Here is a 26391-nt window from a genome sequence, read left to right on the forward strand (position 1 = left end):
AAAGACAATGTACTGAGGGCTAGGCGCAAATGAACTGCAGTTCTATAAAATGGAATTTATATTATTCAACCAAATTAATTTAAATTTTCTGGAAACAATAAGTACTAATGAAAAATTAAGATGTACATACTATGGTATAGAGGTAGTATAGTGTGATGGTTACATACAAGGGTTTTGGAACCCATTTGTACTGGTTATAATTCTAGCTTTCTATGGACTTTTGCCAAATTTTCAATTGTATTAATTCTCAGTTGCCTATTTGTTTAAATGGAGTTAATGCTGGTACATGTATCACAATATTATAATTATAATAATTATATGAAATAACATAGTACATTTATTGTACGGTATATATAAAATGCTTTTAACACTGTGATTATCACATAGTTGGAATTCAATAATTAAAGCTACATTTGGGAACTGGAGGAAAACTATTTGGAGAAAGACACGTAGAGTGTTGTATAAGGATAGAAGCATTGTTTGAAAATTTTAAATATTACATATAAGGTAAATGTTCTTAAATTTAAATAAGTAATTGGTCAAAAAATTATGGTCCAAACAAAGAATAGAATACTACATAGTTTTGAAACAACACTATTGACTTATACATGTTGATATGGAAAACATCCAAGATGTAATAAGAAGACAAAATAAATTTATAAAACTCTGGTATGATTCTACTTAAAAAATTATTAGCATTATATATGCACAGAAAATGTACACCAAAATATTAACAGGGTTCTTTTTATATTTTGGTATTTATTGCATTTTTATAATGAGTATATGTTAATTTTATAATCAGAAAAATTTGTATTTTAAAAGTGCATTATTTTATGTGTTCTTAACTTTGTTTTTCACATTTGACTCTCTAAAACTCATGTGTCTAATTTTTTTACCTAGATCATTTCATATTTTGAGGGCTTCTATGAAAAAGGATGTACTTAAACATACCTGTCTGAAATCATTTTTAAAATCACTCCTGTTTAGTCTATGGCCATACCACTCTGAATGTGCCCGATCCTGTCTGATTTCAGAAACTAAGCAGGGTCGGCCTGGTTAGTACTTGGATGGGAGACCACCTAGGAATACCAGTTGCTGTAAGCTTAAAAAAAAAAAAAAATCACTCCTGCTTAGTCAAACTATGAAGATTCTAGAGTAAAAATTAAGCAAAGTAAAACTATCGCTATCTAACATTGGACCACAGAAACTCACAAATAAATAATATCTCTTAGGAGATCAAAAAGCAAGATTTATTTTTTACTTGAGAGACTACTAATTTTGCAGATTTTTTAACAGGTTATAAACTATGCAAACATATAAAACCAAGTAAAACAAAACAAAGCAATTTTAGGTCAGTCTCTAAATTAGTACTTTGTAATCCTCCCTGTAAAGCTGTAAAACTAATAGGCTAATAGTTAACAGTTGTTCAAAATGTGTTACCATGAGGTACTGAATCCAATATATGGACTCCATAACTTAATTCTATTAACTACCTGAGGAGACAAAGGGTAGTTTTATCTTCATTTCATAGGGGAAGATGTATAGCCTAGAGTGGTTAAATAACTTCGTCCAGGGTTCCTCAACCGGCAAGTGGTACAGCTGATGTCTGAATCCCACTAGTCTGCTTTCACCATTTATTAACTGAATTTTAAGGGATATTTATATATTTTAAAAATTGACTATTCACTCAAGTATTTGCAATGATTCCATTACTGTTTTCTGTTTTTTGAGTTTTAGTTCATTCTGTACATCTTTCTAGCGGCTTTTACATTTATTTAAACAAAGCTCTACAGAATTGAAGCAAGTATTTAAAGTAAAAGTTTGATTTCTGGATATGAGAAAGTTTCTTAAGAGTTCTAGCTCTCTATTAGATTTTTTTGGATAATGGCATTTAAAGTTTTTAACTATGATCTATAGTAAGAAATACATTTTATATCGTTACTCAGCAAATATATATACACACAGACACACACGTAACATACACAGATGATCTATAAATATGTAGGAATATTAATAAAAAATACTCTGAACCAAACAGAATGATATGCTTTTTTGCATTTTTGCCTAGCATTTTTAGATTAAGAGTCTGCAAATAGCTCATTATTCATGGTGTTTATGCTTCATGAAGTTTTTTAAGAGAGCTTATAAGATCTGATACATGCTTCTTACAGCTTAGGAGACTCTATTAAAGTATCTCAGAACATATTATAAAGTATTCCTCAAATAAAAGTGAATGTGTCTAAATCACCAAAAGCAGAACATAACAAAATAGTTGAGTAAGTGTAAATGGCTAACAAAATGTGTCTAGCAGAATGCTGACAAGCTCCCAAACTGTTATCCCTCCCCTTTCACTACTAGTCCAGGGACAATTGTCAGTATTTTTGTGAAGATATTAAAATATACTCCTATATAATATATTTTCTGTAGTCTAATTCATCCTCCTCTATTATCTGAACCATGGTTCTGCTGAGGCTTGTGCACCTACACAAGCCAGAGAGGGACACATTCTATTTGGGGCAAAACTAACATTTTGCTCATTTTCAGAAGCAACTTACAAATGCTTGTTAGGAAAAGAACAGCAGATATGTAAATTCTTGCAATCTTTGTTTTTTGCTTAGTTTCTCTGAATGATTTTTAATATTAAGACAAAAAAGTTTAATGAAGATGGACAAAATTCTCATTCCAAATACGTTATGACTTATCCATGTAGGAAAAATATGATTACATAAAAAAAAAGACAAATATTTGTTCCCATGTCAAGTGATACAAATGTTAGGGTGGAATACCACAATATATCAGAGGGAATTTAAGGATTTTGTAGGGAGGCAGGATGGCAATATAATTAGTTGATAAATTAATTATATTTGCAAAATTAATAATTTGGAAAATTAGTAGTCTCTCAAGAAGCACCCTTCGCCTTTGCTCCATTTCATGTTGAGACTTAGGTAAATCTCTAACTTCTCAAGGCTTGTTCAGATGAGAAATGGAGACTAAGAAATCTTCGTAGGACTGTGATGATAGTCAAAAATAATTCTTGTAATTTACTGACATGTTTTAGGCAATTAGTAAATTTTAAGTCATATTTCTAATTCCTATCCAATATTAGAGAAAAAGGTTACCTGTTTGGGAAGAGGAGAGAAATTTTCAGTGTGATAGGGTGCAGGAGAAAGACGACCTCTTTGGTTTTTGTAATATCTGCAAAGTGATAGGAAACCACTTTTCAATCTTGATTTCTTTTTGGGGATTTGTGGGAGTGACTCCCAGAGGCCTCAGGGAATGAAAGTATGGAAGCTGGGTTTCCCCCTAAGACATCCTGAGGTTATTAAACAACCATATGCCTCTGAAGGTTGAGAAGTAGTAGAATGGGAAATAAGTTGTTTTGATAGAGCATTCTCCTCAGGGATGGAAATTAAAGTAAATTTAAAGTAAATGCCTGATTCCTTCTTTTAATTAAAAAATTATGATTAAGCTCGACAATGATGTGGAACAAAGGTGTGTGTGTTGGGGTATGACATCATTATACTTGTAGTGTGTATAACTTTACTGGTTAGTGCTAGCAGCCATAAAAGCAGCTGAAACTCAAGTAAATGAAAGCAAAATCTAGCTCTAAAATGCCTTCTGGTGAATTAATAGCAATCTTTAAAAGGCGCTGGATAGTGATAGAACATGGTTCAAATAATAGCGAAGGATCATGTTTAGTGAAATGAAACTGACTGAATGCAACTGTGATCATTTGCACTTATGTATAGCTCTGAAGATAGGGGTGAACATTCAGAGGGCTTCAATTCTAGCTCTGAGCCATCTTAGCTATGTACCTTTGGCCCAACTACTTCATCTTTCTGAGCTGCAGTTCTCTCACATAAATATTGAGAACAATATTAATTCTCTGATTGGTAATTGTAAATACTGAGCTTATGTATATTAAGTGCCAACACAGTGTCTTGCACATAGATAGATAATGCCAAAAAAATGCTAACAGTAGTTATAATAATTATAAATACTTTTATAATCATTATTACATTTCACTTTGTCATCATCACAATGAGATTTAGAGAAGGAATTATTAGTATCACTAAATAAGTAAAATTAGATCATTTGACTTGCCCTAACACCCTAACAGACAAAGACGCTGGCCTTTTGACATTAGGTCTCATGGGTCATTCAGTTACGCAGTTCTGAGGAAACATCAATGTAGCAAGTGATTATAAAGAATAAACATAAATAAGAAGATATATTATTTACGTAGTTCCTTCTGTATAGAGACAGTGTACTATGTTTCCTATACATAATTTCATTACATCATCCTAATAATTTAGTGTACTACAATTCACATTTTACTGGTAAAAAAATGAGATGAATCAGAGCTTAAATTACTTACATAAGGTTATATTAGCTAATAAATAAAAGAAATAGGATTCGCTTGCTATTCTGTTTATCCTACAATACAAGCTCTTCTTCTGAGGTCAGGTTGGAATGAGTCATCTATTGATGGTGCAGGAATGGATTGTAGAAGAATGACAGAATGGACTTACTGACATAGTGCTCAGAAAAAAAAAAAAAAGAAAGAAAGAAAAAAAGAAAAAGAGAAAGAAAAATAATAGATCTTTTTGAAAGTGTTAGCCAAAAGAAGAGAGGAGGAGAGTTAGTTTTGCATGACAGAATAACATAAGGGGTGAAAGTAAAAACAAGAGAAGCCAGTATTTTAGAAATTAAATGTCATTAAAAAAAGAGAACGTTGTTCACTATTGTTGACCATGGAGGAAAACAAAATTCAGGGGGAGGAGAGCCAAAAAAGGATTTTGGAACTAGCAGGGACAACTCACCAGGAGGAGATTGTAAGCATTCTAGAACGAAATAAAAGCTAGTAAAAGCAAGTTTTATATTAAAGAGAGGAAACTAGAAATGATCCAAAAATGAAAAATAAGCTACTCTACATAAGTATAAATTCTGAGAAGAGCAGGTCTCTGAACTAAAAAGTTTAATAAAAAGATAACATTTATGATCATGCCAAAATATAAAATTCTATGACTTTTTGATAGTGAAGCAGGAAGGTTTTTTTTGACAACTTTATTAACTTACATAACATATACTTACCTTTCCATCTGGCGTCACTCCTCTTTTCAGTGGGTGCTAACTTTCCACCTTTGTTTCACTGTTTGATTCTGATATAGTTATTTGTCAGTCAGAAGATTGTACTAAAAGCAAACTTCTAGTTATTTCTTAGTCTTTCTTACAGAGCTCTTCTTGGCATCCTCCATCATTTTCTCCACCAAAAAAATGTATTTTTTTCATGTGGTTATTTCAAATATAGCTTGAGAATAACATGTTCCTACACTTGTAGGAAATAACTGATTTTTGTTTTTCTGTAACTGTGGTAGCAAGTTGTTACCAGAACTGATTTTAAACCTGCTTACTTAATCAATAACAGAAGTGATCTTACTCAAATTTGATCAATGCACCACAGTGAATATGCATTTGCAAATTAACCAACTAGTAACAATCCTAACTTTGGGAAGTCAGTTGATCAGAAAAGGACTCGCTCCAAAGAACACACTCTCAAAGTCATTTAATCAATGACATTCTTACCTGAGAAACCATTTTCTACAAATGACATCAATACATTAATTCCTCTGAAAGTAGCCAATCACTGAATTCCATTCTGCCCCAACCCCCTGTATAGTATTAGCAGTATCCTCTGCTCTGGGCGCCTCTGCCTGACCAGCATAGTTCTCCCTTCCTTAAGTTAGCAATAAATGCAGCTTTATGGTTTTTTGTTTAAGATATTAAAGGCTGGTTTTCATCTTTTTGGCAAGTGAATACTCTGGAAGTTTACAATTTGTGCAGCAGTTTTGAAAAAAAATATGTAAACATATCCTTTGCCTCGATATTTTCATTTCTAGAAATTTGTCCAAATAGATATTTAGCAAATCTTTGTTATGCATTTTTGCACTTAATTCTTTCAATAATTCTACAATATGAGTCTTATTTTTACTTCCATTTTTCATTTGATAAAAACAGAATTAGAAAGTTTAAAACCATTTGATAGCCACATACCTAGTATATTCCGAATATCTAGAGACTATCTTTAAGCCAGAATTCTACTTCCTCTGCAAGAGAAAACAATCCAAAATAAGGACAAAAACATTTGATAAATGTTTAAATTCAAATGTTCTTAATATGTATGTTAAAACCCACTAATACCCAAATATCCAAGATTAGAAAAGAGTTAAGTAAATAGTCATTATAAGGACACCTATAAAATAATAAATATGTTGAAGTGTTTATGATTTGGGATTAAGCACAAAATTAAAAATACAAAATTATATGTATACCATGTAAAATTATGTGTATATACAAATAGAAAATAAAGGGAAATGTACAAATTACTATGAATTTCTGGAGTGGTTAGATTCCATGTGAAAATTTATTGTTTTCATTGTTTATAAAATATTGCCTCAATATTTGTGTAATAACAAAAGTAGCCTAGATATAAATTGTGGTCTATGTGTTTGAGGTTCCTTGCCAACCATCCTCCATTCTATGGAAATTCCAATGTCCCAGAAGATTCCTGAGAATTCCAAGGGTCTTATGAACTGTTGATTATTTAGTGCTCTGAATTCCTCCTGGAGATTTCCAAATTCCATTCCTATCTTATACCATAAATTTTCCCTTCTCTCTCTTTGTGTTGACCTGGAAGTGGAAATTGATTTCTTGATTTCCTTTTAAACTTTCACACAAGGCATACTTGGCAAGTATTTCTGAAGTTTTAGATGGAGAAGTGCTGTATCACAACAAGAGTACAGAAGTTAGTATTGAACACAGACCACCACTTTCCTCAAATGCTCTTTGTTATCCTGCACATCACACGTCATTTCCTCCTTGAAGATTTACTGATAAGTTCCCCTCACTTTGTCATGTAAGGCAGCTCTCCATCTTTAATCTCTGCTCTGAATATAATGAAGATTTGATATTGCATGTCTATAAAACCAAGGGGAGGGGCGGCATATGCTAGATTTCACCCTTTAGCAACGCTGAGATTTATTTTGCGATAGATTATGATATTCCAAACATAAGAATAGAGAAATTGCTATACTTATTTTTTTTAGTTTAAGTGACATAATTTTTAAATTAACATCCTAATGTATTTTGAGTACAAAAATAATATAAATTTAAAAGGAGTGGTGGAACATAAAAAAATGAAAGAGAAGATTAATATTTAATAGGAAGATAAATGTAAAAGAAAAAAACAAAATAGAGATAGTTAAAAATATTAGAATTAAACTTCAAAAATCTATAAGATGATCATTTACTAAGTAAAGATAGCTAGAAATCCAACAGGACCAATTTGCATGGTTTTAAATAAAAGTTTAGGGTATGTTTATCTACTTATTCTAAGTACTTACTAACATAAATATTCACACCACAGTATTTTTCCTACAGGAACTAGTTCATTGGGAAGTGCTTTCTTTTCTCTTTATAGTGTAGCTACAAGGATCATAGTTTCTAAAAATAAAAGTTTAAGACCAACTTGAACATAATCAATTCAGATTTTCTAGACTTCTTTGTCTACTAATTCTTTTTCCAGAGCATATAATTTGGAGTATAGACTTAGAGCTGCTTATATCTGCATATTCAAAATAAAGATATATCTTTAAAGAAATAAGAAAAGAATATAATGTAGCCATTATTATAGGTACAGTCTTCCACTGGAACTGATTTTGACTCTTCTATCAAGGTAAAGGTAAACTGACATTTATTGGGTAATCAAAATAAAGCAGTAAGTTCTCCTGGGCACAGAGGGTAAAAATGTATCCACAACTTTCTCCAAAATTATTCAAGTTCCATGGAATTCTCTTTCACTAACTATGTTCCTCAATTCCTTTAACCTAGTATAATAATAAAATATTGATAATATGGAAGATATCGGGAGCTACAACAGAAGAATGTTACCTATCTTTTATTCCATGCATCCTTCTCCATTCACTCTACCCATCTATATTCCACCTAACATCTCCTTGGGGAGAGTATAGGATCTGAGACATTTAGAATCACTTTCTACTACATATAGAATAGTCATCACAAACACCAGGACTCTGGAGCCTCTCATACTTATAGTCCCACCCATGCTACTCTAATTACTCTTGAAATTACCTATCCTCTTAAGCCCACTTTCCTCAATTGAAACATGTGCTCAATGGTATTTTATTGAGAAATTCAGTACTGCAAATATTTTTAATTACTGTTCATGCATCAGGTAGTACAGTAAGTACAGTAAGAAGTATACTACAAAAGAGACAGGTCTTATAAAAAGGAACCTCTTGAACAACAGCAAAAAACAATAAAGAAAAATAAAATGGGCTTTAACTATGGTAGAAAGGGTTTTGATTAGAAATAAGAAAATAAGGAGACCTCTAAACATCAAATACAGTAGAGAGGTAGATTTTGGGTTTCTCTTTTCAATGCATATTTATTCATTACAACAGATATAAAATAAGATTTAAACATGAGATGGGCCACATTGATTTTTCATTTGTCTCCTACTATAGTATTATTTGAAGTTATAGAGCATGTTTTTCTATTGGCGTATCTTCTTTTATTGTTTATCACCCTCTCATATTCAAGAAGCTTTTCAAATAGCCTATTAAAGTATTTTCAAATTACCTAAGAAAATAAGTTCCCTAGAAGTTGGCATTGTGATTGGAAAGCAATAGACAGAAAGATTGATTTATTGATAAGTGAAAACATGCTACAAATTTTCTCCATAGTAAAACTGCCTATGGATTATAAAATCACTTTTAGAGAAATTGCAGCAGATAGGCATAGTGATGCAAGTACTGAAGGAAAGGATCACAATGTCCAAGGATAGGTATGCTTTACTTTATAAAAGGAATTTATTTCTTCTGAAATACTATGCATAAATATAATGAAATGGCACCAGGGAAGGTTGTTTAGAAAATACATGATAAATACTTTTGTGAGACAAATAATCATTCTATAATTTTTAAAGAAAAATCACTTTACAGTTTATAGATTTTGTGATTTTGGGGGGATTCTCATACATTAGGTTTCCTTAAAGTGAAAGCATATTTGTATCTACTATAACATAAATAAATTAGCAACAGTGATTTCTAATCTAGTAGCCTTGGTTGGATTTTGAAGTTCAACAGAAAACAAATATTTTAGAAATTTTAGAAAATTGAAGATTTTGAGTTTTAAATGTGAACCACACTTTACAATTTCATTTAAATTAAGGAAATATATTATTTGGAAATTTTTTGTAAGGAAGATTTTCTCCTTCCTTGTCTGTCCTTTATCTATCTATTCAATCATTTATTTGTATCAGTGCGGATTCATTGATATTAATTTATTAGATTGTAATCTAATAAGATCAGTATTTTGTTGCTCAAAGCATTTCAGCCTTTGTCACTTGGAACTCCTGGTTGGATCCTGTGTCCTTTTCACATGCCCTAATAAATTTTTTCTTTTTTGTTTTTTTTTGCCACTATTTCATTTTCTGGCACTACAAGATGCTTCAGGCTCATGTTTTCTGTTTTTCCTGCCCTAGATCTAGAATTAGCTATTTTTCTTGAGGGAGGGTCCTAGTTCCTTTTAAATTGAAGAATATTTAGAAAATAAATCTGGGCATGAGGTATGCTCATTGCTACTGTAGTATTACAATTTCTAGGAACTTTCAGGAGGTAGAGCTAATAGAAGTTATGTATGTATACACATGTATGCATGCATATCCATCTTTATTTTTGTATCTGTATGTATACTAAAATAAAAATGAGTTCATATTGATGTCTTCACCTTTAATAGATCACTACAAAGTTAATTTTAGCTATTTTCTTTTGCTTATTTGTAATTTCTTTTTCTGACAATGGAAAACCTAACTTCCATTATCAACAATTTATTTACTTATATGTTTTGCTCTAGTATAAATTCAAAATCATTTTATAATTGTTAAAGTGTAAGCCTATGAGAAAAATTATCAGAGTACAACGTTCGTGTATAGTTGTTTTTCCCTTTAGCTTTATTCTTTACAGTTCTATGTGTTTTGATGAGTGCACAGTCATTTGTTTAGCACCGCAGTACCATATATAGTAGTTTCATCACCCCTAAAATTCCTCATGCTCTCACTTTGTCAATTCTCCTGTATCTCTAAACCTAGGCAACCATTGATCTGTTCCCTATCTCTGTTTTTCTTTTTCTAAAATTTCATACATATGAAATCATACAATATTTTGTCATTTGGGTCTACTTTCACTTAACAAAATGCATTTAAGATTCATTCATGATATTGCATGAATTGATAATTGTTTCCTTTTGATAGTTGGGTAGCATTCCATTGTATGGAGATGCTACAATTTGGTCATCCATTCACCAACTGAAGTACATTTTGGTTCCTTTAACATTTTGGCAGTTATAGGTTAAATTGCTATAACTATTCACATATATGTTTTTGTGTGAAAATAAGTTTTAGATTTACTTGAATTAATACCTAAGAGTGAGATTGCTGGATCATAAGTGTATGTTTAATTTTATAGGAAATTGGCACACAATTTTCCAAAATGGCATTATCATTTTAAATTTTTATTAGCAATGAATGAGAATCCCTGTCATTTGGCATGCTCAACAGCTTTTGGTATTATCAGATTTAAAAAAAAAATTATCCATTTTAATAGGTACCTAATTGTATCTCATTGCAGTTTTAACTTTGCATCTCTCTTAATAACCAATGCTGTTAAAAATCCTCCCATATACTTATTGGCCATCCATATACATATATATATATATATATTTTTGGTGAAGTTCAGATCTTTTATCCATTTTTAAACTGGGTTGTTTATCTTCTTATTATTAAGCACTAACAGTTATTTATATATTTTGGATATAATCCTTTATCAGATATGTGACCTACAAGTCTGAAGCTTATACTTTCATTCTTTTAACAATATCTTTCACAAAGCCATTTAAAAAATTTTTATTTATTTATTTATTTTTTGCTTTTGATTTCCGCATTATAATAGGAAGGGTTGTGATTTGTTAATTCCTTTAATGTTCAACAACACATACACTAAAGCAAATTGAAAAAAAGAAAATGAAAACAAAACAAAACAAATTTCAATATGTCTCACAGCTTGGTGATTTAGACCTTGTATATTTTATCCATAATTTCTCATAAATGTACAGTGCTATAAAATTTTTATCTAGCCAGAGATATAAGATTTGACATTTTTTTTCTCATTTTCTCATTGAAATTTTAAAGTTATATGCTCAGTTAGTGTGCTCTGATATCAACCCACAAAAGTCTTTAGGTAGCAGAATTATAGCATTAGATCAACAGTCCTCTGAAAAAATGTTGTCCAATACAGAAGCTACTAGCCACATGGGACCACTTGAAATGTGGCTAGTGTAAATTAAGAGACTTTTAATTTTAATTAATTTAAATTTAAAAACTGATACTCTATTTAGTTATTGGAAAACTTTTAAGTATGTGCGGAACATCTTGACTTTGTGAATCTACACTTTTCAACTATAAATTTTGTGAAATCTAAATACAGATCAAGCATATCCAACAGAAATTTAGTATCCACATTAAGCTGTGCTATCAGTACACACTGGATTTCAATGACTTAGTATGAAAAAAAAAAAAGAATGTAAAATGTCTCAATGTTTTACACTGATCACATGTTAAAAAGACTATATTTTGACTATATAAATTTAAATAAAATTTGTTGTTAAAACCCATTTTATCTATTTTCTTTCTTTCTTTCCTTCTTTTTTGCTTTTACTTTTTTAACTGTGGCCACAAGCAAAATTTAAATTACATATGTGGCTCACATAATATTTTTATTAGATAACACTGCTTTATAACAATACGTTGTGTATGAAATTATATTTTGTGTCAAAAGGCAGTGTTCTAAAGTAGCATGCTCATGACCTATCCACTGCCACTTGCAACCTCCGCAGCATAATCAGGAATACTTCATTCTCCTGCCTTTGTTGTAGAGAAGGATCAAGTCTCACTAAGTTTCGAATCTCTTATGATAGATTTTATACCTCAGATGAAGTTTCCACTAAAAAAAAAAAAGAGCTGAGAGAATGGAGAATAAGGCCTGAGATGGGTATTGTCTGGCAGGATCTGTTGTTGTTAAAGAACAGTGTCTTCTGATGCCATAAATGGCCATAAATTTTGGGATCACTGCTGACTACTTAAGGGCTCCAGTTATGGCTTACTTCTGAGGAAAAAGGGATTGGGCTGCCTGCTTTCCTCTCAACTGCTATGAGTTAGTACTTAGTGTTTAGTACTTAACTCAAGGAAGAATGGGGTGAAGGGTTAAAGAAGTACAAATTAGTAGTTGATAGGTGGTTACAGGAATGGGGAGCTCGGCGTATGGAATGCAGTTAGCATTAAAGTAATGGCTAGGTGGAGAGCCAGAGAAGAGAAAGAGCAATTAGGAGGATTGTTTTATAAACTATATAAATGTCTAACCAATTACTGTATACTTGAAACTAATAATAAAATAAAATTTAAAAACAAGCGTAGTATCCCAGCCTTTTACTCTCTCCTTACTTTTAAGTGATGTGAAACTGATAGTAAAAGATTTCATTACTGAGCAAAGAACACTTTTCTTCTTCTTTTGATTTAGCTTATTAAGTAAATTATGTGATTTAATAATTTAGTGCTATAGGCATTATCTTGCCAAAACCAAAACTATTTTTTGAAAAGATAATATAGAAAAAATTAATGACCTTAGAATTATATTATACATTTATATTTTTAAAAGACATTTTAAGAAGTTTTCATACTTTATCATAAAATTTTGTATGTACAATATTTAAATGTACTGAAAAAACTAAAGAGTAGTATAAAAATCTTAAGATTATTCAGTCTAATATTTATAAATATAACTAAACATCATGAGTATATTATTCTACCATGATAGACAATTATTTTAAGCCTTAACTTTGATACAATGTTAAATCTAAATTTGTAGAACATCTCTTCATATAAGATAATCTTCTAAAGCCATTCTATATTTAGATGAGTTTTAGCTTATAATTTTCTGAAACAATCTAAGTTATCTATAAATTCTAATTGAACACATTCCTTTCACGATAGAGCTAGCTTGGGAAAATAAATATGTACTTACGATATAGAGAACATATCATGGGAAGCACATAGACAGTTGTTAAGCTATTCCACTGTATTATAAAATTCTTGAATTATTACATTCTAAACCTGTTGGGAAGGAGAGAAAAAAATTATGTTAGTTAAATGTGCTGGGTGTACTATATAGGTAGCTAAATAATCAAGAGAAAGCTAAAAGAAATCACACATCTTACAAACATTTTTTTCTATATGTATTATTGTGTCCTTTATTTACATTAATTTATGATTTCTTTGAATTTTTAAGAAAACGCTATTGAATCACTTGTCATTTGAGTATTCAATAAAATAAATATTTAAAAGAATGAATGTTGTAATTGAAATCTAAAGAAATGAGTATAAGATATCTTGCTAACTAAATATATTTCACGGTCTCTCTTTTCTGTTTTCCACTTACAGAATAAATTGAGTCTATAGCACAAAAAAAGAAAAACAAAAAGAAAATATAAAATAAAAAATTACTAAATCATCTGGATGTTTATAATTTTCTGAATGTTTAACAAAATAAAGACCAAATAATTAGATGATTTGTCTAAACATCTTTAGTTTTCATGTTGATCTATGTCATCTGCCGTGGCTTGAATGTTTGCACTCTCCAAGCCCCCACTGCTAATTCATGTACTGCAACATAATGCTCAAGATGCTGATATTGGGAGGCGGGACCTTTGAGAGTAATTAGGACAGGAAGCCGGAGCTCTCATTAATGGGATTAGTGCCTTTGAAAAGAAGGATCCAGAGAGTTCCCTTGAACATTCCACCATGTGAGGATACAGTAAAAAGAATTTCTATGAACCAGGAAGCCCTACTCAAACACTTAATCTATTGACACCATGATCTTGGACTTCCTAGCCTCCAGAACTGTGAGAAATAAATTTCTGTTGTTTATAAGCCACCCAGTCTGTGGTAATTTGTTTTAACAGCCCAAACGGAATAAGACAGTTTCCCACATACATGGCTGGGTATAAATGACAGAAATGCTTTCAAACTCTAATGAATCATTTATTCTATATTGAATTAAAATTAGATTTAATACAAAGTAGGAAACTGACCCACTGACATTCATTACCATGATCAAGGGCAAATATCTTCAAATTATGGAATAATTTAGAGTAAAATTAATGGGTAGATTTAGTTTTCCCTTTAAGATAGTGCCTCCCAAAATTGTGTCATATGGATATATTTCCTATCGAAACAAAATGTCTTTTTTTGCTGTAGAACATACCCCAAAAGCTTCTTATACTTAGAGTTTACTGAAAGTGTTGGTTAGGTATCCTGTACTCAATACACAAACACACAAACACACACACTCCATATCTCTTATTCCCATTTTGTGTCCCCCAAACACCTAACTTATTTTTTCTTCTTGAAATTTGATTTTAAAGCAGAGTTCTGTTTGATTTCTTTCTGAATGTACATATAACCTCGGCTTATGCTTAATAGGAAAATAATTTAATTTTTCCCTTAATTTAGTACTTTTCCCCTTTACTTAAACTTCAATATTGTATTTATATACATTTAAAGATAATCAAAACATGGAGAATAGATGTGGCATTTCTGTCTCGTCTTTAACATAAAATTTTACTTAATCTTTTCTCAAAGGTTTAAAACATAATAGATGAATAACATGTCTATATTTTATACGAGCTGTTGAATGGTATATGTGATTGTCATTTAATTGTCACAGCAACATTGTAAGGTGTTTATAGGGTTCTTATTATTCAGATAACTAGTCCACATAAGAAGTTGGAAGGTATTGTAGCTGGGTGAATCTAGCCCTAATTTCAAAGTGTATATTCAGAAAAGTCTTCACTTGGACATACCTCATTGGACACTGTTTATTATTCTGCCCAGATATCTACTTTCAATACTATTTGAGTCCCCAATTTGAAAAAAAAAATAATCAATATTTTATAAGGTAGATTACGTTTCTCTGTTGAAACTGGATATGATATATCTTGTGCTTAGAGTTGTTAAATGAATAAAACTACAAACACGATTCTTCCACATAACATATGTATTGTGTTGGTTAGAAATCAACATAAAAGATTAATATATTTAATATTATTAAAAATAGAAAAGGGCATTTACACCTATCTTAACTGGTTCTAGACTATTATGATATTTGAGCATCTGTTAATTTTTAAAAATAGTATTGTCTCAGTTTCAAACACCATTCTTGCTCTGTTTTTACCATACAACATCTGATTTGATGCTTTTGAAATATTCTTTCTTGGAAAGTCAGAAAATCAAACATTTAGAATCCTATCTAGAATGAGGACAAATAATGAGGGTCAGCAAGTGGTCTGAGTTCCGTTATCTATTTGGGAACTCAGATTTGTGTGTATGTGTGTGTGTGTGTGTGTGCACACGTGCATGTGTGTGTGTTTCCTAAATCATAGTTATGATTTAATGGCTCAGCATGCAGAGTAACACTCAAGTTATGAAATTACTCACATTGTTATTATTTTTGTTGATAAAGTTTTATCTGTATATAGTTATTATGTCTATATTTCTTTTTTGCATTATATGTAGAGAGACAATCACTCTCTTCCATTGTCTCCATTTGTGTCTAACCCAGTCAAATGATGATAACACATTTTTCTCTTTTGATTTCCTATACATTTGTCTTTCCTCTTAGAGCAGTCAAGGCATCCACCTGACATGGGGTAGATGAGCATAAGACACTCGGTTTTTATCATCCATTTTGATGGATGATTTGAAGTCAGTCAATGTTGAGAAAAAAGGATTTCTAAATACATTTAGTTCCCTCTTACATATAATTTAGATGTTTTGCCAAGATCCTGAAGATTAGTAACTTCAACATAAAAAATTAAGATGATTCATTAAGTGTTTTTTATTTTTCATCTTGAGGTTTATCAGAAAGCATAAATGGCTCTAGATATTCATGAAATTTTATATAACGGAGTTTTGAATCTTGTAGAAAGCAATAGGAAGAAAGCCATATGTCTAATCTCATGAGAAATATCAGAAGAAGTAGAGAGAAAGAAGACCACAGTAGAATTGACTGCCACAGCTTTAGTTTTCTCCTCTCTGCTTCTGGAGGCCAAACCTCTGGCTGGTGTAGCTTTAGGAATTATTAGTTAAGTTGAAGGAATTCTCAAGGTTTTGCCTATGATTTTTGGAAGAGATGACTGTGCTGAGTCATACCATGCCACACATGGTGACCTAGTCGGGTCACAAGGGTCCCCTCATACAAATAAACCCAGTCTGCAATCCCAAGTCTCTCCCGGGTATGTGTGGCACAGATAATGGGTTGAGAAAAACTGAGCCTCCTAGAAGCAAAATGGATCAACTACAGATGTTTGTGAGGTTTTTAGCTTTAATCAGGTGTTAGAAGAGGGAAGTAGCAAGGTATATAAGAGGAGAGACCTTGAAGGGCCTGAATGCCAAGATCTAGAGCAGTCTGAATTAGTAGGGCCATTAGACAGAGACACAGCTGAAGAAAGAACCAACTGTGAGATACGTCAGTAGCAGAGTGGCCCATGACCACAGGACTGGGCAGTCTCCTTGAGTGGAAGCAGTAAGGGAAGGTAGGCTTTGTGAAGGAGGTCTTGTCTGAGCTGAAGATAAAGGCCGAACATTGTAAGAAGAGAGGGCACTAGTGCAAAAGCCTTGGACAGAAACAAGCATGGCATATTCAAGAGGGAACAACCAGATTGTATAGTGACTCAGGGCACAGTATGGTGGTGGGGTGGGGAGTGTAGACAGGCAGGCATTTTGGCCAGGTCACATTGGGCTTCATAGGCCATTGTAAGGATTTCAGACTTTATTCATGATACAATGGAGGTAAGAGAGTTAAAGGATCACTTCGAATATTCTGTGCATAGTAGACAAGCCTGGAGGAAGCAGCCAATCGAAGAGTTACTGGAGTAGTTGAGATCAGAGATGATGGTGGGTGTAAGTTTGGTGGTGGTGACAACAAAGAGAAATGTTTGGATTTGGGATATATTTGCATAAAGTATAAAATCTTATTAATTAATTTCACCATTTCACAAACATGCACTTTTGAGCCTGCATTATAGGGGAGGTTATTTTTTTCTTTAGTAAAGGGTCAATTGAACAATAAAAATTGCATAGATATTTATGTAGAATACTTCAGCTGGTTTGGGTAAAATTCACAAAAGGGAAAACCTGGAGACATACTTATTTTTTATAATTGTTTTTAATTATTGTTGAACCAATTGATTATAGTATGTGATTAAGAAAAAAACACTATATGATATTTATAAATAAAAAATAAGGAAATAGACAAATGGAGCATTACTTACAAAGAAGAAAACTTTACAGGACTCTGAATGATGTTAGAAACATCTCAAATATATTAAAAATTGAATTCCACTAATAAGAGTAAATTCCTTAATTTAATTCACCAGATGTGATTTGAAGCCATTGGATTTTGAACCAATAGAGACAGTTACCTTATGCAGTTTATAGTAATAAATGAGATTTACTTCCAGAAAAGGTCATGGGGCCAATTCCTATGGCTGTACTTTAAACAGAATTTTATGACTTCAGAATTACTGGACTGGGTCCTTAAGCCTTCTTTAATTTAACATACATTTTTCTAAATGCGTTCTATATAACAGCCGCTAGGTGCTGTGGCTGAAAGGATGACTAAAACAGTCTCCTGCCCTTGAAGAGTCCATAGTCCAAGGGAGGAATAGAAGAAAGAGAAATGAAGAAATTTGTACAAAATGTCTGGCTGGAGTATTCAATTTTATGTAGCTAAAGCTTAATAGAAAATAGGTTGTATAAAGAGAATGTTGAATGACAACTAGGCAGTGCACTATGAGCAAAGATAAGGAGAACAGAGATAAAATAGCTTGGGTCTAAAAAGTAATCTGGCTGTAGTGGAGCAAAGAGATAGGCAGTGTGATGAAACGTGCAGGAAGTAGAGCAGATAAGTGGAGGCTCGTCATCGGAGGGTCCCTCTGGACATGCTGAGAGCTTGAACATCGTTAACACTAATAATAATACCACCTAATAATAAAAGAGTGCTCCCTACATACTAGCCAAGATTGTAAGGGTTAATATACATGTTTTCACTCAATCCCATCAACAAATCTATGAGATATTATTTAAGTTTTAGACAAGAGGAATAAGAAGCATTGACAGTTTAAGCAATTTGTTCAAGGTTGCACACCTTATAAATGGTGCAGCAAAAGGGGAACCCAGACAGACTGATTCCAGAGTTCCGCTTGTGGCCCTGCAGGTCTCCCATCAAGATTGGGTGATTTGGTTATAAGGGATTCCTTTTGCATAATGTACATGAAAAAGGATATACTTTTTTTACAGTACAAAATGTTGATTTGCTCTTTATATTAGGTAAAAATGGGAATAAGTAGCCTGAACCTGAAAACACAAAGCCAAGTGAGGAAGAAAAGGAAGAGGAAGGAACGTAATGTTTCTTTAGCATTTATCACAGGGCACCTTCTGGACTAGATGGTTTAATGGTCATCTTCCTTGGTTCGTATCTCTGCAGAAGCCGGAAATAAAAGCATGACTATGGGAGAAGTGTGTGATCTATGCTTGCTTCTATGGCTCCTTAGTTATTTTCATCACCTGGATCATTTCATAGGTTGGGCTTTCCTCTTCTCTTTCCCCTTATGCAGCTGGCTTGGTTGGTCTGTCCTAACCCTATTCTTATGGGCGTATGACAAAGATCCTTGCGAAGTGTGGAGAACAGGTTTGGGCTAATGAAGAAAGCTAGTGCTGACTGATTGTAGACCTTCTACTTGCTGAGTTGCTGTAGGAGACATGAGATTAGTAGCACATAGAACCATTAACAAACATCAGTGTCTTGAGGACTTTAAATATCCTTATGTTTAGAATACAGATTATTATTATAATAGAAGATGCTTGAAATTGATTTGTCCATAGTTATACAAATATTTTATCCACAGAAGTACTTTCCAATATGAATTAGTAGGTTGCTTTCTTCTCTTAAAACCTGCAGAACCCTTCAGAGAAAACTATTTAGCTTCTCCCACCTGGGGCCTGAAGTACTGGAAACCTCATTGTGCATTCTCCTAGGAGCATACATTTTATTCAAAGATTTAGGGAAAGGAAATTTATTCGAAAGTAGAGATATATTGTTAATAAAAGGCAAAATGTACGTACATTTTAAAAGATTTATTTATTTAACCAAACATATATCGACTCTATACTATGACAGGTGCTACTCTGGTTATTGGGATTAAAGCAATTGTTCCCACATATTTAAGGTTATCTTATGCTGGTTAGTGAGGAAAGCACATAATATGCTTTAATGTGTGTATGGGGAATCTTTTTTCCCAGTTTTATTGAGAATTAATTGACATATATCACTGTATAAGTTTAAGGCATACAGCATGATGGTTTGATTTACATATATTATGAAATAACTACCACAATATGTTCAGCTTACAACCATTATCTCATATGGATACAATATGAAGAAAAGAAAAAATAAAATAAAAAGAAAGAAAAATGTTTCCTTGCGATTAGACCTCTTACGATGTACTCTATTAACTTTCCCACATATACAGCAGTGTTAACTATAGATTTCATGTTGTACATTACATCTTTAGTACTTAATTATGTTATAATTGGAAGTTTGTACTTTTTGACCACCTTCTTCCAATTACCCCTCCCTCCACCCTCCACCTCTGGTAACAATAAGTTGGATCTCTTTTTCTATGAGTTTTTTTTTTTTAGATTCCACATATAAGTGATATCATGTAGTATTTGACATTCTCTGTCTGACATATTTCACTTATCATAATGTCTTCAAGTTTCATACATGTTGTCGGATATGGTAGGATTTTCTCATGTTTTTATGGCCAAATAATATTCCTCTATGTATATGTATACCCCAACTTTCATGCATCAGTGGACACTTAGGCTGTTTCTATGTCTTGGCTGTTGTAAATAATGTTGCTATGAATGTGGGGATACAGATATCTTGATTTTCTTATTCTTTTTTCTGAAAATTTGTTGCTTGTACATATAAACACTACTGATTTTTGCATGCTAATTTCATATCCTGCGACTTTATTAAATTTGTTTAGTACATCTAACAGTCTTTAGAACTTTCTTAATATAAAATCATGTCATCTGCAGATAGAGATCATTTTATTTCTTCCTTTCCAATTATGATACCTTTTTTATCTTGCCTGATTTATCTAGGTAAGACTTCCAGTATTATGCTGAATAAGAGTGGTGAGAGTGGGCACCCTTGTCATGTTTCTGATCTTATAGGAAAAGCTTTCAATCTATCTACACTGAGTATGTTGTTAGCTGTGGGCATGTCATATGTGACCTTTATTATGTTGATATATTTACTTTCTTCACCTGATTTGTTAAAAGTTTTTGTCATGAATAGATGTTGAATCTTGTCACATGATTTTTCTGCATCTCTTGAGATGAGTATATGATTCTTTAATTTTGTTAATATGGTATATCACTTTGATTGATTTGGATATGTTGAACCAGCCTGGCATCCAAGGGATAAATCCCACTTGCTCCTGGTGAATGATTCTTTTAATGTGCTGCTGAATTCTGTTTACCAGTATTTTATTACCTTTATATTCATCCGAAATATTGACCTGCACATTTCTTTCCCAGTAGTGTCTTTTTCCGGTTTTGGTATCAGGATAATGGTGGCCTCTTGAAATGAGTTTGAGAGTGTTTCCTTCTCTTTGATTTTTTAAAGAAGAGTTTGAGAATAATTGGTTTAAAATTTAATTTAAATGCTTAGATTACTGATTCAGTCTCCTTACTAGTAATCAGTTTATTCAGATTTTCTATTTCTATGGGGCATCTTTTTATGGAATTCCATTTATGAGTATTTTGCCTTCAGAATCTGGAAAAATACATCATGATCATTTGAGTTTAGGCACGAGATTAGCAAACTGTGAACTAAAGAGGCAGATGATAAATATTTTAGCATTGCCAGCCAAGAGGTGAAGCCAAGGATATTCTATAGGTGCTCGTCTATTACACAGTTTCTATCACAGCTCCTCATCTCTGCTGTTGTAGTGTGAAAGGTGATGTAAACAAATGGCTATGGCTGTGTTCCGGTAAATCCTTTTTTACAAAACCTAGCAGCAGTTCAGATTTATCCACTTTCTGGTTTAGGTCATATAAATCTTTTTTTTTTTTAAATTTCACTGAAATATGGGTCTAAAAATGATTTGATTTTCTTCTATCTTTGAATTAAATCAGTAAAGTTTAAGCACTCCATTCCTCATTTGTCTAGCATTGAGGTGGACTTGGTGTAATTAATTTAATGAACTTGTGATGTGACAGGCCTGGGAGAGACAGGCCAGTCATTAGCCCAGGGGCTTGTGGTGCACAGGATGACCATTGGGCTGAGCTCCAGTGACTGTTCCCAAGAATCAAGTGCACTTCTTGCTTGTTCAGATGATGTTTTAATTTCTGATCCTACTTGTTAAAACTCTCCCTAGAAGAAGAATCTGAAAATAGGAGATAGAAAGTAAAGTCAAAATAAAGATTTTATGACACTTATATTCATCCTCAGCTATTCTCACCCCGAGGAAGATGCCTGGCTTGGACCAAAGATGGGAGAGAGGCCAGATGCGTCAACAGATGGTTTGTGACACTATTTCTTTCCTTTTTTGTCTATGACAATAACAACTAAAAAAATTGGACACTTTTCTTTATAAGCACCTGTTTTAAGAGTGTTCAATGAGATTGAGCCAGGCAGGTGGGACAAAAGAGGGTTTTTTGTAAGTTATTGCTATCCTTTGAACACCCCACTCCCCGTCTCATACTTCTGACAAAATTAGAGAAAGCTTTGAGAAGGCAGAGGAAGAAAGAGAGGGAGAGAAGCAAGAAGGGAGGGAAGAAGAGAGATAGAAAGGGAGAGAAGGAGAAGGGAAGGGAAGTCTGTGACTATTTCTTTTGGGCTTCAAGCATACTATCTTTGGCCAGGCTCCCAGAACTCTGAGGGCATTAAAAGGTGGTTCAGGCTTTCTCTTTTTTTTCTGTCCTTTGGATTACTTCCGCTGGAAGAAGTCGACAGTCACTGAACAGTTTCTTCCAGCGTACTGCAGAGCCTAGAGAACACCAGTGTTGCAAAGGTTAGACCCATTTGTCGGTCCCCTGTAATCCTGGCTGTCTAACATTAATAAGCACAAGAATCATCTGAATGGCTTATTAAAAATGGATTCATGAACTATATTTCCAAGAGATGCTGATAAACGGGTGTGGGGTCGGGTCCAGAATTCCCATGTATAGCCTTTTTTTCCCCAGTGGAATTTGTTGCAGGTGTTTGGGGGAAAGCTTTGAAATATCACAACTAGATAAGTTCCAGAATGTTTAAAACAGTTGAATAAAAGGGACTATAAAAACTTATATGATTGTTTAAATAACTATTGAAACATTTTGAGCATCTATTAATTGCACAAAAAGTAAATATTTTGCTGAGTTTTAATTATAAAACCTAAGCTGTAGCTTTATAATTCAGACTGAAGTCTCTCAGGAAATCAATAATAGAAATAATAAAATTTAACATACTATGTTTTTTATAATCAACAAAGAAGAAATGCTAATAAAAATGTAAATAGATATTTTATGCTATATCAAGTTAATTTTGAATTATATATTTCGTCTTTTCTAAAGTTGAGTTTAAACTGATGAAATATTTTTAAAATCAGAATTTCTAATTAAATTCTCATCCTCAAATAAATAATGTTCTGGAAAAGAAAAATAATTTATTCCAATTTTATCTGCAATTGCTACATTAAATACAATGATTTGCACTGTGTATTGATAGCATGTGATTTATGAATAAACCAAGCTATTTAAAAAAATGAACACATTATATCATTCAGAATGTAGTGCTATTTTACAAAAAGCTGTACTCTGACTCACATGTCCATATATGCACCTCTAAATCCACATTAACATGGGAAAATTAAAATAAAATATAAAGCCATTATTCATATAATTCAATCTAAAGAAATGTGTTACAAAGTCCTTTAAAAATGCAAACGAACCCTACAACTATATTGACTTTGAGATAAATTGACTTAATCAGACCGATTTGTAGTCCTTCTAAACCCCTAGCTGATTAACACTCCTGCCTCCTCCCTTGGTAGATTGAATTGTGTTCTCAGAAAGATTTGTTAAAGTTTTAACCCCCAGTATCTGTGAATGGGACTTTATCTGAAAATAAAATCTCTGCAGATGTAATGAAATTACGATGAGGTCAAACTGGATTAAGACAGGCTCTAAACCCAATGACTGAATGTTTTTACAAAGAAAGAAAAATTTGGAGACACAGAGACACACAAGGAAGAAGGTTATGTGAAACCAGATATAGGGATTAGAGTTATGCAGGCACAAAGCAAGGAAATTCTAGAATATCTGGCAATGACCAGAAGCTTGAAGAGGCAAGAAAGGATTCTTCCTGGAGACTTTGGAGAGAGCCTGGACCTGCCAACACTTTGATTTTGGATTTCTAATCTCTAGAATTTTGAAAGAATAAATTTATGTTGTTTTGAGCCACTCATTTGTGGTAATTTGTTATGATGGCCCTAAAGAATTAACATATCCCTCAAATCTGTAATTTGGATTTCGGTTAGGAGGAATATAAGTTTAAACTATTCTCTCTGGTGTAATATAAAGATGTTTTTCTTTCAAATTTGGTATACCAAGGGAATACACACTTAATTTTTATGTGCTATTTAATGTGGTATCAAACCCAACTATATCTATAGTTTAAGATTTAATGGCCCTAGACTTCAAATTCAGTGAGTTATATGTAAATTTAAGCCTACTAACATATACAAATCTAAGTTAAAGGTGACTGTATTGTAGCAAAGTGTGTCTCAAAAGCAGATTCATGGTCCATTTGGAGTAGCTTTCAGAGAAAAAAAATATATAACTCTTCTTAAGGAGAAGCACCTGACTACGAAAATCTTATTGGTTAAAAATAACCAAAAGCAATGATAGGTCCTAAAATTGCATTAAATGAAAGAGAAGCAAGTATCAGAAAGTTATTTCAGTAAAAACTATAACATATATAAATTTATTCTGTTTAATGAATGGTTTCAAACTAATGGTATGATTAAAACTAAACACCTTTAAAAAGGTGAATTTAGCTTATTTCTGATATGTAGTTTTTATTTCTGATATGTAGTTTTTATTCTGTCGCTCTAATGAATATGGTTATGATGTATGTCATCCTTTGAAAATACACTGATCATTAGCATACATCGTTTTCAAAAAATAAATAATGACCCTGGCAAGAAAACCATCACCCGCTTATAAATAAGGATATAATATTAGGAAACTTTTATCAGAATATAAGCAGCATAATAAGTCATAGAAGTTTCATTGTTTTACTGAAATACCCACCAAATTACCTTTTGAGGTTTTCACATACACATATTCACACATATGATATTAAATACACTGAAATAACAATTAGTCAAATATATCTTGATATACATACTCTTCATTCATCATAGGCTAACAAGGTATTAGTTCCTGATGACATTGACCAAATAGAAAAGGTGAATTTCTAAGTATTAAGACTGTTCCTTTTCTCCCCAAGGCAAGGAGAGAAATTATGATCTCCTTAATGAAATGATTGGACATTAAATGTACATTTTTAGTTTCTTAAAATTTTTTTGTTTCATTTTTCTTCAAAAATTAGTCTTTTAATAAAAGGGAGATACATATACATGAACTAGAAAAATTCAGTTTATATTTATAAATTTAGTCATAGACATTAATAAGTTTAGAATTTTTCAGAATTGTGAAAAATAAGTTAAAAATTGAAGTGGTAATTAAATTGTTAGATATGAAGTATTTAGTTATGTTAAGAAATCACATTTGGTTACAATTATCAGTAGACATTCCAATACCATCTTTATCTCCCTTAACTTCCACTTTCACTCAAACATCAAATCCTAATCTTAACTTTTAGTAAATCTTTTTGCTTCTTTCAATCTTACATCTACTGCCACAGCCAAGAGCCTCTTCTTTTACATTAGGGCAATTACAATTTTTATATCTTCTGAGTTGTCTTCAATGATACTTCCTGAAATACAGATACTCAGGTTAAACTCAAGCCATTCTACATTTCAAAATTGTTCTGTAGTTCCTCACTGCCTAGTAGCTAAAGTCCAAGCAGCTTAACATGGCAAGGAAGATCTTCAAATTTTAACCCCCATCTTCATTTCTAGGCTTATCTATCATCACCCCTCATTATATGCTAGTCACGCAAGACTACAATCCATTTCCCAATTATTTTATATTTTTAGATATTGCCTGGGCCTTTGCCCATATTTTTGCTTTAGCTTAGATTCTTCTCTAAAACTTGTGAAACTATACTGATACTCTGATGAACAACTGAAATCTTTCCCACTTTATGAAGTTTCATCATTGAATCCTCTATGCTCCCACGACATTATTTCATATCACTATCAAAGTATTTTCATTATTTTACCTGGTACTGTAATGAGTGAGTTGTAAATATTCTGTTTCCCCAATAGATTTCAATTTTTTTTAGAGTGTTAACTACATTATTTATGTTGTATTCTTGGAGCCTAGAAAAGCACTTTAAACATAATATTAGTGATTCTAATTCATTCTAATGACCTCTAATGTGCCCATTGCTTTTAAAACACTTCCCTGATTTTCCTTGGATATCAGTTGTTTTTCATATAAATGTAAATAAGTAGAATAAATAAAAATAAAAGCATGTTCCACCCTTTGGTATTAGGTTACAAATAATTGAATCAATCTTTGACCAACTTTAGCATTTGGAAAGTAAACTAACAAGTACAAGATGATTTATTGGTATTCCATTGACCCTTCGATTGCATAAAAATCTCAAGGGCTAGCTTAGAGTTCAATTAATGAAAATCGCACATAAGGTACAAGGTCATTTTGTTCTCATTGAGTTTTTCAGTCTGTAGTAGATAATAATTAGTCAACCTGTGTGCAGAAACACTGAATATTTCAACAATGTATATACCTCCTTATATGATTTGGTTTTAGAAAAAAAATGAATGTTTTTGATCATCAAAAGCAGGCATAAAATGTATAAAATGATCTTAAATAATCTTTTAAAAGTGCAGTCTGTATAAAACATCCTATCAATTTCTTCATCAGTTTAAATATGAAAAATAATTTACTGAAACAAGCATGGATTCTTCAAATGGCTGAGACACATTGTAGGG

General features: G+C 32.2%; 1 protein-coding gene and 1 pseudogene across 1 annotated transcript in view; one reads left to right on the top strand and one right to left on the bottom strand.

Moving 5' to 3' along the window:
- Positions 1-26391, bottom strand: part of FUT9 (fucosyltransferase 9) — a 157155-nt gene that overhangs the window by 56763 nt on the left and 74001 nt on the right. The window contains exon 2 of the mRNA XM_006926291.1: positions 13158-13246. Coding sequence (XP_006926353.1) covers positions 13158-13176 — 19 coding nt within the window. The 5' untranslated portion in view covers positions 13177-13246. The remainder of the gene's footprint in view (positions 1-13157; positions 13247-26391) is intronic.
- Positions 987-1104, top strand: LOC112474902 (annotated as a pseudogene).

Source organism: Pteropus alecto, unplaced genomic scaffold (assembly GCF_000325575.1).
Source record: "Pteropus alecto unplaced genomic scaffold, ASM32557v1 scaffold7, whole genome shotgun sequence".
In the NCBI taxonomy this organism is placed as follows: Eukaryota; Metazoa; Chordata; class Mammalia; order Chiroptera; family Pteropodidae; genus Pteropus; species Pteropus alecto.